General features: G+C 40.3%; 1 protein-coding gene across 2 annotated transcripts in view; it reads left to right on the top strand.

Moving 5' to 3' along the window:
• Positions 1-14,509, top strand: part of LOC126394514 (whirlin-like) — a 139,729-nt gene that overhangs the window by 94,689 nt on the left and 30,531 nt on the right. For both annotated transcript variants that reach the window (XM_050051357.1, XM_050051356.1), the window contains exons 4-5: positions 319-593; positions 3,624-3,660. In XM_050051357.1, coding sequence (XP_049907314.1) covers positions 319-593; positions 3,624-3,660 — 312 coding nt within the window. The remainder of the gene's footprint in view (positions 1-318; positions 594-3,623; positions 3,661-14,509) is intronic.

Here is a 14,509-nt window from a genome sequence, read left to right as displayed (position 1 = left end):
CTATTAAGCCATATTTAATGTGTGTTTAATGTGTGTTTTGAATCAACTATATCAATAAAGTTTGATTTGAACTAAACTTTACAGCACTTAACACAGTCCTCCACCACCGACTAGTGCTTTGGAGGTGTAACTGCAGAGTGACACAGACACACCACCGCACAAGTAAATATAACGTGCAGATTTTTTTCCCCCCACGACTAATCGATTAGTTGACAATTATGTGCGACTTTAGTCGACCAACATTTTCTTTGGTTGACTACAGCCCTAGATCTTTCATGCCCTGATGTCTGTATCTTTAATTCTACTGTTCTGTTGCAGGTGGGTGACCAGATCCTGGAAGTGAATGGTCAGAGTTTTGTCACCATCTCCCACGACGAGGCAGTTCACATCCTCAAAACAGGACACCACCTGCTGATGAAAGTGAGGGATGTGGGTCGTTTGCCTCATGCACGCACAGTGGTTGATGAGACCAAATGGATCTGCAGTCAGGCCATAGCTGAGACCAATGCTACAGCTAACCCAAGTTCTGTTATGAACCCCACTGTCAATGCTGGCGTCCACGTTAGTGTCAGTGCCAGTACCTGCAGTACAAGGTGAGTGCATTATACTGAGTCAGTGTGACTATTTGCCATATGCAATGATTACTAGAACTGTCAGTGGCACTGGACCAGAGACATCATTATAACTGATAACTGAGCTGTGCTTCTTTGTTTCCCCATGTGGTTAACAGATCTGGGTCAAATACTATTTTTTTCCTCTGATAAAAAGAATTGTATTCAGAAGCTGTTAACTATTAAGGTACAGGTATTATTGGGCAGCACAGCTCAAAGCAGCCATGTGCTACTTCTCCCCAGATGAACCTCCAGCTTGGGTCAAGATTGAGACATGCTCAGCTCAAAGGTTACCAAATAGCAGCAGTCACCTTTACTCTTCTGAGCCAATCAGGCTGAGGGAAAAAAACACAAAATCCCTTTCTATAAAATATTGTATACACCTGGGAGATATTGGATAAACCCCTCTACTTTCAAGTTTCATGCCCATTTGGCCAATAGCAAATTTATATCCGTAACAGAAGATAATGGTTTTAAGACATGACCGATCAAAGGATTATGCAGGATTAAGGATCTGTACATCGATGGAAGGCTGATGTCATTTACTGGACTACAAGAAAAGTATAATATTCCTTCAATGGACTTCTTCAAGTTTATACAAACAAGAAAGTTTTATTTCGTATCCCAAAATCACTCACTTAATCAGCCACTCTCTCAATTCTGGAAAACATTACAATGAAACACATTGTTGGTATGGGACAGATAATACTGCTCTATAAAACATTCACTGATAACACAGCTGGGCGTTCAGAAGATAAACTTAAAGGCTACTGGAGCAGCTGGAGGCTAGATTTACAGGAGGAAACCTCAGAAGAGGAATGGTTTGAGGCATGCCTGAAGGCTCAAACACAAACAATTAACATGTGGCTTCAGTTGCTACAATATAATCAGAACTACATTGCTTAAATCCCAATACACCAGAGTTATGTTGTGCCATTATTCTGTCTCGTCACTATGTATGAAAGATTTAGGCCCAATCCCATTTCTCATTTTCGCCCCTACCCCTCTTTTTCGAATGCCCCTTGCCCCTTGCCCCTTGCAACAAAGTTACAAGGGGTAGGGGTTGAAATATTCCCCTATGAAATGGGACAACCCTTCATACCCGGAAACGTCATCATTAGTCGTCAGTGACGTCATAAAAAGACGCGACAAGTATGTTGCCGGGGAAACCTCACAACTAGCGATTTTTTTTTGTTATGTTTGTTAGAACAAATGTATATAATACATTGAAACGACATTTCTGATGGTTATCATAGTCTTTAAATCTTTAGTTACGAAGAAAATACTTACATTTATGGTTTTCTTTCATTGCCTGTGAAGCCTTCCCTGCAATCTTGCCGGTGATTCGCAAGGCATTCTGGGAGATTTCTCGTAGCACTCGCTTTGAAGTGTGCCTCTGAAAAAACTCCGTTTGGAGGGCCATATAGCCCTAGCACTCCGCCCTTCCCCTCTGCCTCAATGAGAATCAGGACATCCCTACTCCTACGCGTGAACGCGCAAAACGGAGGGGTAGGGGCAAGTGGTAGGGTTAAGGGGTGTATTGGGATTGGGCCTTAATGGTGGAATGGGGGGACAGAGTTGTCTCCAGTCTCCCCTTTAAGCCAGCAGTGGAGGTAGTGACAGCTTTAAATTCACGTCTGTTTAAAAGGGAAAGCCAGCAGGGTGGGAAACAGGTGTGACATTTTGATGACGTGTTATGTGTGTGACCCACCAATGGGGGAATTTTAGGGCATGTATTATCACTCCATGGTTAGTTTGGTTCTCAAATGAATCAACCAAATGAATGAATGAATCACTGGTCCAGGACATGAAAACTTTTCCCTAAAGTGGAGGATCGTGTTTGACAGCAAAGCAATGCATGAAGATCCTGCTCCATAAAAAAATAACAAAGGTAGAACACACATTTGTTTTCATTGAAAATCTGAGTAGGGCAGGTGGGAGTGGTGGTGGATGGGTCAAACAACCACCAACTTTCCCCGAGGAGGCCGGTGTTTGCTTCCCATAAGATTGTAAAGCCACACCCCTTTTCTTTTTTTCTACACCCAACCACATGCTTTTGTTGCCCAAACCCAAACACATGTGTGAGTTGGCAAAGTGTAACCATGTGCGTTTGTTGTTGAAGGGAAAAAAACGGCCATTAGCTGTATTGTACTGACGTAGTACATTTATTTTGAAAGAGACTGTATGCAAACCGTACATTTCCTGTAAAAATAGAAGTGTATTTTTAAAAACGGACATTGCATGTTACAGGTTGAAGTTTACATGGCGTCCCAGAACGACAACAGCCAATGCACCCAGGGTACTTTGCAGGTCATATGTCGACTTGGAAAGTCTATGACCAAATGTCAATATGAGATGACGTCGGAGTGAGAATGTGTTGACCAAACAAGCAGTGGTGTCGTTTGAAGCATGGAGAAGCGTCTAAGCTCTATCTCCTTTCCTTGCTGCTCGAGAGGAACTATAGATTTCTAGATTTAATTGCTTTATATCTCCATATGGCAGGCCAAAAAATAGTTCTCAAACTACTGTGTAACACTGTCATTACAGCCCCAATGACATGTGCTGTCACCATAACAACTTACAACAATCCCCATTTTCTTTTGAACTAGTCAAATGACCATGGCTAACAGTTCAAAGTCCATTCTAATCTCATTCTATTTCTATGCTCCCCTCCCTCCCTCATCCTCATCCATCTGTCTCCCGGCCCTAATGGAGCTGGCCCTGATTGAGAATTTGGGGAGGTATACATTTCTCTGCCTGCTGCTGCCTTGGAAGTCATACAAGATGGCTCCCCTCTCCACACATCATTAAACTCATGCTGCCTCAGTGCCTCAGGCTGGGTTAGGTTGTAATGTTGTTGTTGTGTTTTAATGCTCCACATGCATAAGAATTGTTGAGGCATACAGGCACTTATGCTTATGCTTTTATTTTATGCGCTGCTCTAAATTCATCTTGTTTGTAGGATAAATATAATTTGTTTTTAAATATGTTTGTATTTCTTCTTTGTTGCAGACCATCTTCAGGCAGAGCCACACCTGTATTAGGAAAGGTAAGAATGGAATATGCATATGAACACACTTTACATTGTATATGTGTTACTGACATGGCTAACAGACTCTACACTCCAACACGCTGTATCCCCATCTGTGAGCATGTCTTTTTTTTCTGACCCCCTAAACAGGTGGGAATAGCATCAGACTGAAGTCATTAATCTAATGACTTTGGGCTTGACTCAACAAAATCAAAACAGACCTGCAACTTGACTTTGACTTTATGACTTTATAACTATTAACTTGTGACTTCACTTGGACTTCAGCCTTTTAACTTCAGATGATTTTATATCCTCCCCAAGACCAAACATTTAAAATTTTTAAATAACCTTTCCCTATCCTGATAACTGATGCACTCTGAGTCCATCCTACTGCTACCAATCATAATGCAGAACAGGAGGGACCATCAGACAGACGATACCTCAGAGGTTCACATTTGCACATTAAACATTTGGGTGGCAGTCTCCTCACCAATTTAAAATAACCGCAATTTTTTAACATCAGTAATATCAAGCGTCCTTCTGTCTTCCTTGGCAGGCCCTCTTTAGTTGCATTACATCAGTTTAAGTTGTTTTAATATCCTAGTTGAACTTTCATTCGTATGATATAATAATTCAAGCATATCAACTTAAGCCCGAATTATTCCATTCCAGACGCAAAGAGCAAACATGAATGGGGTCATTTGGAGACATTTGTGTGGCTATTTCTGTCATATGTACAGCTTGTATGACCTTTATGTTTTTTCATCTCTTTCTGAACCTGCCCCTGAGAGAAACTGATTCAACTTGCGTACACTCTTAGAAAATAAGAATGAGCTTCTACACCAGACCATTTTTGTTTTTTAAGAAAGGGTTCTTCAGGGGGTTCTTTGGAAGACTAAATGTTTCATTAAGCACCCCTTTCAACCACAAAAAAAAAATAAAAATTTTTGCAGAAAGGATTCTTTGTGAGACAAAGGGTTCTATTAAGAAACCTTTTCATGCCAAGAATCCTCTTTTGAAGAAAGAGTTCTTCAAGGATTGTTAAAAAGCTCAGGTGATAAAAGAGCATCACCCTCAAGTATTCAGATGTTTGCCTGTGTTTCAAATGGTATTTTTAAATGTAGATGTGTCTGTATCTGGAATCAACGTAATCAGTTATTTTTACTGCAGAGATACTGTCCACTCTGCTAATGAGCATTATGGTAGAGGTAGATCCACTGCATCACTGACAGAGTAAAGAATCCCAAGGGATAATGATTTCCTCTAGGGATGTTACCACACAGAGTAAAAGGGGGAAATGATGGTGTGAAACAGCAGAGGCACTTTGTCAACCCGCTGAGTTAACGTTACTGTCATTAGCATCAAGCTAGCAAACAATGGTACATCCTCACGGTCGGACATAAAGTAATAACATTAACAAATAGCGGCGGAGCTTTTACTCACCACAACTGCAGAGGCTCCCAGCTTCATTTGAAACAAACTACATTATAGACGGTCCGTTATTTATTAATCCCTCTGTGTGTTTATATATTTACTTTTTATCCGCTCCGTTGTCTTTGTAAAGTTAACATATCGCACCGTCATTTCAAACTCAACACTTGTTTCAAATTAAAAGCCCCTTATAACCTCGGCTGAGAGAATCCCTCCATTTTCTAAATAGGCTTTTATTCTGAAACATTTGTCAGAACTTCCTGTGGAAGATACAGTAGCTTGATAGTTTACTTATGGCGCTTCAAATGTAGCTCCTGCCATCTGCTGACGCTTTTAGGTGACTACAACAACATGTCGGCTGGCACATGAACACACACAGTGACTCAAATAATAGTGAAAGTAATAAAAATAGGACAAGAATAACCCGATGACATCACACACGCCGTGAAAGACGACCGGGGATAATTGGTGAGTACCAGCGTGTAGCGTGTACCAGGCATAATGCAAGTCCTGAGTCTGAAATATGTCTGTCAGCGAGTCCTACTCCACCTATTTAGACTCCACCGTAGACAACGGCAGCATTTCTCCGACCACGTAGCGAGCCACAAGCTCCGTGGCTTCTTTCAGACTGATAGGTTTAACGTTATCTCCGTTATTAGAACCAAACGACAGCCGTTGCTGTTTTGGAGCTGAAGGACCAGCATTCTAAAAGTAACAGAAGTAACTGATGTCTTGTTTGAAAATGTACTTAAGTATTTGATTACTCAAACAGCAAACTAACGCGTTAGGTTACTCGTTACTGCAAAAAGTAGTCAAAGTACTATACCCAACTCTGCTTGTTAGCACCTTCGCTTAGAAGGTGGAAAGGTTCTGGATAGCCCCCTAGAGAAAACTCTGGGTTAAACCATAATTCCATAGAACGGTTTGCTGTAGAACCTTAAACCTTGCACAGATGGTTACTGGTACAACCCTTATGTTGGGTTTTAGGTAAAACTCTCTGAAAGACTTCCGGGTGGCACTTTTATAAAAGGTTCAACCAGGAACCCAAATAAAATTTCTCCCCTGGAGGCAAGCTGAAGAACCCTATATGGTTCTACTTAGCACCCTTATCTCTGAGAGTGTACCTGTAACAGTCTTTGTCTATAGGTTTGCAGAAATTTTTGCATGCATCTTTGGAGACACATAATTCCAGTGGCGCTTGTGAAAAATAAGGTGTGCAAAACCAAGTATGCTGCAGTTGTTATTCTATACAGGCAAAAAACTTGTTGGAGTAAATAAAAGTGAGGGGTCTTGGGGGTCACTGGTGCCTTATAGTGTGGATTAATGAAATGGAAGCATGTGTATCAGTGCCTCTACAAGCATTGTTTGTATGTGGATTGGTCTGTAAGCTGCTATTATGCTTCATCACAAGTGCCTGCCAGATGGTTTATAGCTTTGGAAACACCTTACCCTGAAAGCCATTTTTCAGTGGAGAATGAAGTATTTTGTAGAAAAAATAATGATGTCTTTTAATCTCTTATGTCTCTTATATCTAATAAGATACATGTTTACATGTTTGAGGAAGCTTATTTCAACAACTTAAACTGCCTTGGAAATTTATGAAATTATCTCATCATGATGGGGTTTTATATTTTAAACATTCAAGGATCAATAAGTTCTAAAGATGGACATGTCTGAGTGCAGTCACAGATTGGAGTGCGGTACACACATCACCACTGGCAGACCCAACAAAATTCCTCTGATCTAGAAATGAAATCTTTTCTCGTCTTTTGGTTGAGAGGACAGAAAATTCACCTTTGAAACACGCTGCTACAGTACACACACATGCATGCATACGCGCGGGCACACACACACACACACACACACACACACACACACACACACACACACACACATGCTTATCATTCTGTTTGCTGATTCTATCTGCGCTTCCTATGAACAACTCTGCTTCTCTGGAGCATCACAGCAGGGGCTCAGCTCTGTATTCAGGAATTAACGACATCATGACAGCCTTAAAGGTACACTATGCAGGATTGTTGGTTACTGTTTGGAAACATACTCACTAGCAAAAGTGAAAGTAAAAGCAAACCCCAGATTCCCTTTCTTTGGCATTTTGTCTTCCTACAGTGGCATGCAAGAATTGGGTCACCCCTGGTCAAAATTTGTTCTCTGTGAATAGTTAAGTTACTAGAAGATGAACTGATCTCCAAAAGGCATGAAGTTAAAGATGAAACATGCTTTTCAACATTTTAAGCAAGATTAGTGTATGATTTTTGTTTTGTATAATTTCAGAGTGGAAAAAAAAAGGAAAGGAGCACCATGCAAAAGTTTGGGTACCGCAAGAAATTTGAGCACTCAAATTTTTACCAGGGTCTCACACCATAATTAGCTTGTTAGGACTATGGCTTGTTCACAGTCATCGTTAGGAAAGGCCAGGTGATGCAAATTTCAACTCCTGAAACCTTGTCCCAACAATCAGCAGCCATGGGCTCCTCTAAACAGCTGCCTAGAACTCTGAAAACTAAAATAACTGATGCCCACAAAGCAGGAGAAGACTATAAGAAGATATCAAAGAGTTTTCAGGGAGCTGTTTCCTCAGATCATAATGTAATTAAGAAATGGCAGTTACCAGGAACTGTGGAGGTCAAGTTGGGGTCTTGGAGACCAAGAAAACTTTCAGAGAGAGCTGCTCATAGGAATGTTAAAAAAGCAAATCAAAACCCCTGTTTGACTGCAAAAGACCTGCAGGAAGATTTATCAGACTCTGGAGTGGTGGTGCACTGTTCTACTGTGCAGTGACACCTGTACAAATATGACCTTCATGGAAGAATCATCAGAAGAAAACCTTTCCTGTGTCCTCACCACAAAATTCAGTGTGAGAAGTAGTGCCCTGCACGGGCCTATTATCTGGGCCTATTATCTTATTATCTTCTATAACAACATGTAGGCTGTTAATGTTGCAGACATTAAAATAGTTAAATTGGGGTTTCTAGCATGGTATTAAGCTATATTCATTATATTTTGATTGAAAGGATAAAGTTAAATATGAATTTATTTAACTTAATGACTGTATTCTCCTATTTAGTGAGAATTGTCAACTGTTGCTGCGCACTGTTGCAGTTGCATCGCGCACAGTCACTTCAAAAAACAAAATAATCAATTAAACAACCCCCAAAATGCTTCAAACACTTTTCTAAATAATCTTAATATTGAAAGGAAACGAAATATACCCAGATAAGGTCGGAGGTCTATATGTGCAGTTATAGACCTCCGACCTTATCTAAGCACTTTTAATGGCATAAGTGGGTATATTTCATTTCCTTTCAATATTAAGATTATTTAGAAAAGTGTTTGAAGCATTTTCGGGGCTGTTTAATTGATTATTTTGTTTTTTGAAGTGACTGTGCGCGATGCAACTGCAGCGCCTGATATTGCAAATTGTAGGTGGCAGGTCTATTAACAAATAAACACGTCTATCCAAGCCTAAGCTACAAACACGAACAAAACAAACCTTATCACAGTGTTTATGAATGGGATCAGTAAAATATTGTAGCGACCCTGCAGTGAATGTTCTGTTGTAACGTCAATGTTCTGTGAGCGGGGTGCGAGAGTGACGAGGATGAGGGCTGTGTGAGTGCGCGTGCTTGTGTGTGTGGAGCGAGCTGGAGGAGAGAGCAGCAGTGCATGGTTCGAGTTAACGTTACAGCTAAGTCCTTGTTTTGTGGTTGTTTTGGCGTGGTTACAGCCAACAGTAACCTGTACTGTTCAGTAACAAACGGTGGTTTGCCGAATAACTGCGTCATCCTTCCACACGTCCTGGCGGACGCTACAATATGATGAGTGACGTGCAGCGGAGAGGGAGAGGCACAGCGGCTCCTGCGTTCAAGTGTTGCCGTTTAAATCGGTTAAACACAAACACACACCTCTCTAATTGGCAGGTTAAAAAAAAAGCCCGAGCCTGGCCCGTGTCCAAGGTAATGATGTGGTAATTGGCCCGAAGCCCGGCCATCGGGCCCCTCGGGCCCCTCGGGCCTCGGGCTCCAGCGCAGGACTCTAGTGAGAAGTTTGCAGAGGAACATCTAAACAAGCCTGATGCTTTTCTTTTTCTATGAACTGATGAAGTTAAAATAGAACTTTTTTGACACAATGAACAAAGGTATGTTTGGAGAAAAAGGGTGCAGAATTTCATGAACAGAACACCTGTCCAACTGTTAATCACAGGGATCAATTGATCATTTCACAGATAGAGGGAAGAATGGATTCAATTAAATTCCAGCAGATTTTTGGGGGGAAAATCACACCATCTGTAAAAGAGCTAAAGATGAAGACAGGATGGCAATGATCCTAAACACACCTTGAAATCCACAAGGGACCAACTCAAGAAGCGCAAGCTAATGGGTTTGCCATAGCCCTCACAGTCCCCCAACCTAAACATCATTAAATATCTATGGAAAGACCTCAGAAGAGCAGTGTGTGCAAGACAGACCAAGAATCTCACAGAGCTAGAAGCCTTTTGGAGATCAGTTCATCTTCTACTTACTCAGCTACTCACAGTAAATGAAACTTTGACCAGGGATGCCCAGACCTTTGCATGCAACTGTATATTTGCATTTTTTTGTTTTGTTTTGTGCTGTTGTTTTTTTGTTTCTTTTTCTTTTTCCAGCTCTGTGTGTCTTGGATGTCTGCTGCTTACACATTGGCACCTGGTTGCTACCTTTTCATTAAGCTCTAACCTTACCTGAGTTCTGTGGGGCTACACACCCATAAATGTCCCAAACACAGCAACATAAGAAGATATTAAAATACAGGCAGAGGGCATGGTCTCTGCAGAAAGAAATACACTGCCACACACTTCTAGTGGGTGAGAAGTGATGATCGAGAGGGATTACGTCTGTAAGAGTCTATACATGTTATTTTTAGGAAAATCCTGCATTGTATATCTTTAATGAAAGTCATACTATTGTTCTGTGAGGTCTGCAGAGCCACATTATTTGTCGTATATGAACAGTGTTGAGGTCATAACTTAAAAACACAAATGCATAAGACATTACTCATTACGTTTTGGAAATAAATGCATTTCTTTAATTATTTACCACCTGTAGGAAGTACTTTGTTACACTACTTGACACATTATCTCTCTGCAATTTCCAAATTACTTTTCTGCAACCATGCCTGAGATCCTTTGTCACATAATTTCCAGTTAACAATATAATGTTAAACCTTACACATGCCTACATATCAGAACAAAACAAGGCTCCATAGGATCATCAAGATAACACTAGAGACTGGATGGTTGTTTGAAAACTGGAATTTAATTGTCTCTGCTTAATTTTAGCAGTGTATTGATTTGCCTAAATTAGACTTTTAAGAACATTTTTCAAAAATTGCAAGAGAAATGGCTGCTAAAATCTGTCAATCAGTCAACCAATCAGTCAGTCAGTCAAACAATCCATCCATCCATCCATCCATCCATCCATCCATCCATCCATCCAGTCAGTAGTGGATTTGTGCACTTTGGGCTGACCATAAAAACAGGACAATAGGTAACTCTGAAAACAGGAAGTCTTTTTCTTTTTCTGTTATTCAACCCTTTTCTGAAAGCAGAGTCAACGTACTCATCAGTTTAGTTTTTGGAATTTTAGTAGGATTGTTGCACTCTGCCTCAGCTAGTTGACTTCTAATGAAAGAGTTGTACTGTTCAAAACCCATCAACTACAGCTACAATATATCAGAGATAAAAGTGGATACACTTAAGTTGTAATTTTGACACCACATCAGTGAAAATAAAACACTGATGCAACAGTTATTATAACAATCGAGGTGATCATATCGTGTGTTGCTCATTTACACACCTCCCGCCCATTGTCCCTTTTATTAGATTATCTCCATTGACACTGTAAACAACTGAGCTACATGCTAATATGTGCAGAAAACCAATACAGCCTGCATCAAAGGCTCTGCTATAATTAAGCAGCTATTCTTCAGAAAGAGGTCCTGTTTCTGTGCCCCAGGCAGTCGGGGGCTAATGAGCTTTGTAGTTTAAGATTGGATGGGTGGCCATGTTGATTTAATGCATGTCCATTAAGCATTTCAACAGCCGCTGGGTATCCATTAATGAATTAAGGACAGTGTATGAAGGATGCTGCTCTGAAAGCTCAATGGTTCTGAGGGACAAGACATGTAGTATTCAGTGCTTGTATCATAGTGGCTTGAATGGGGATGGTTATCAAAAAGCAGCTTGTTAGTGAAGGCAGTGTGCCGTATATTAATTAGGGCCCCTGCTCTGGTGATGTGATTGGTTACAACATGACTGCTGACCTTCCTTAACTTAGAGGACATCTGAGAGAATTTCTCTCTTTCTCTCCCTAAACAAGAGATAAACAAGCTCTATTTTGTTGCTGTAATGCACTTTGGCACCTTAATCATATAAACATTAAGATGTGTACCTCACATCCTGATGTTTAATTTTAGATTAATCATAAATTCTGATGTAAAAAAACATTGGTAGTCGTTGGTAATTAATATTAGTATTGAGTAGAAACACCTCAGAGCTGACTTATATGATGTAAAATGCATCAGTAAATACTAGGGATGCACCAATATGGATTTTTTCAACTGATACCAATAACCAATAATTCCCTGCTTCTCATGGACAATAAATGATACAACATTTTTACACACCCAGGTGCTGTCTCATCGTCCCATCATTGACTAGCCTACAATTCCCAAGTAGAACAGCAATGCACTATTGATTGACCTCACACATTAACACTCAACTCAGTGATGTAATTTGTGAAGATTATCTTGCTGAACAAAACACATAAGCATCATAAACGTGTGTTTGCCACAGAGCTTATTTTCTGTAATAATCCAAAATCCAGTGGAAAAATCCCGTATGCTTTTTGATGACGGGACCAGGGTGACGCTAACTTCCAGGTTGGCCTACAAAAAAAGTCATCCCTGTATCACTCTATTGGCCACTGTGCCCCTGCCACCTGCCCTCCATACATTGTTTATGTATCTACCCCATCAACTCTGAATTCCCATCATTGCCCCATAAACACACATGGTACATCTACACAGGTGTTTTGTTGATCAGACTTCTTCTCAGGACTATTGAGCAGAACTATTGAGCTATTGCAGGACATGCTTCATTGAGATCTCCCTCAACTCTCTGGCATGGCGTGTTCTAAAGAGAGAAAAAAAGAAAATGAAAACAGAGCTTTTAATGAAGAATGGACAGACTCTTACATGTTCAGTCTTCCCATGGCCAGTTCAACAACCAGTATGTCTCATCATTTGTTCCAAGACGATAGCGATTACTAAGAGCAGCAACATGAAGTGCCACTACGTGACAAAGCACAGAGCATCTTTTCGGCAAACATACCCACTCAAAACCAAACTGGGGGCACAGAAAATAAAGATATTTTATGTGGCACTGAATAACCGAATCATAAGACAAGTCCAATGACAGATGGTGGTGATGGGGGTTCTATCTAAAAATTAACAAATTGCGTACTGATAATAAACATGACAAAATGCCCCTTTCACCTCCTCCAGATGAGTTCAGATTATCAGCGCAATGACAGGAAATACCTGACTCTGGATCTCAAGCAATATCCCCTCAGAATGTGTTGTGCATCCTCTAAATCTGCAAGAATATCCTCTTATGAAAAACAACAGCATCTGTACTTAGTTCATATGCCTAATGCTGGGCCATAATTCTATGTTTTCAATGTGAACGCAACTAGCCGTCTATCCGTTGACAAATCCAACAGTTTGGGAAACTTGGGAGCAGCGAGACAAAAAGCCTGATGGGCAGCTGGATTTCTTTCAAAACCCCACAACGTACTCATCAAAGTCTGTCTGTGTCTGTCTTTCCATCATTTATAAAACCCAGTCAAAATATAAATGAACACAAATGCAGTTACATTGGAATTTTAGACTAAAGAAATCAAGATAAAGAATATATTTTCTGTATATCTTTAATGTAAATAATTTCTATTTACAATGCAAAACAGAATCTTTCAATTTATAAAACATGTTTTTCAATTTCTAATTGATCAAAGTCCCCTAGGTAAAGGGGTGGTGGTTGGGTTTCAAAGTTTACAAAACTTAGTTTAGTTAAAAATGTATTCATCAATCAATTCATTATGGATAGATAGATAGATAGATAGATAGATAGATAGATAGATAGATAGATAGATAGATAGATAGATGGATGTTGACCACTCTTTTTTTCTCTTCCTTTTAAGCCACTTTTTTTTTTGCAAACCACTCAAACCTCTTAAAGATTTGGTGAAATCCCTCAAACGTAGTGTGTCCTTAAAGTAAACTTGTTGCAGCAGTCTGTTGTGCCCTAGCTGGGAAGCTTTCAACTGTAATATCAGTTAATCTAACTTGATACAGTTGATTAGATTGCTCACATAAAGGTCAATAAAGACATATTACATCAAACAGGATAACGATAGGTTGGAAACATATCGACCACACATTTCCCAGATTATTTTCTTGTAGTCCGTGTTAATGTTTTTCACTTTTTAAAGCCAGTGTAATGTTTTAACACAGACTACATGCTTTTTACACCCATGTGTTTTTGTAAAAAATGGTGACTTAATGGCCTTCAATCAAAGCATTTGGATACACTGTCTCCTTTTTGTCTTGAGGAATCACATTTCACTCCATCAACTTGACATCATTCAATTTTGTCCCCAGCTGCTGCCCCCTCACATCAGATAGAATCATAGCTCAGAGTGGGTCGCTGTCAGAGACATCAAAGTGTTTATCCCCTCTTACCCTGAGCTTTGAAGTGATCCGTTTTCTCCTTTATCATGTCATTACACATAACCTCAATCTTATAACTTGACAGAAGGTGACTTAAGGTCAAATTCAATCTACAAACTCTAGTATTGATCTTCTGATGCAACAAATTACAGCTTCTCTTAATCCCCCAATTTTCTTTATCCCTTTCTGATTCTGTGCGTTCTCACTCTCGGGCTGCTGGTCTTTAGTTATGCATATATTCTAACCTTAAAGGACAACTTCGGTATTTTTCAACCTGGGCACTATTTCCCCATGTGTATGTGTGCGTAAGATTCATGGGTACCACTCGTTCTAAAATCAGTTCAGTATTGAGCCGCGAAACGAACTATAACGGTAATGGGGGCAAATGCGTCCCGTATAAAAGTGCTTTTTTTCGCCACTGACCGGTTCAGATCACCAGTGCTATCTCTGTAGATAGCATATGGTAGCGGCCCTGGGGCAGTGGTGAGTGTGAATGAGTGAAGTCAGCTGTCAGTCAGTGTTGGAGCAGAGAGGGGGAGGGCTGCCCCGCTGGGTACTGTAAGTGAGTATGTGTGTATGAAGTGTGTGTTACGCTAGAAGAGTCAGAGTTTGGGACGGAGTCTTTTACGTGCTACCCCCTGGAGTGTTACCG

Source organism: Epinephelus moara, chromosome 8, assembly GCF_006386435.1.
Source record: "Epinephelus moara isolate mb chromosome 8, YSFRI_EMoa_1.0, whole genome shotgun sequence".
NCBI classification, from domain to species: domain Eukaryota; kingdom Metazoa; phylum Chordata; class Actinopteri; order Perciformes; family Serranidae; genus Epinephelus; species Epinephelus moara.
This window is presented reverse-complemented; position numbering and strand designations above follow the sequence as displayed.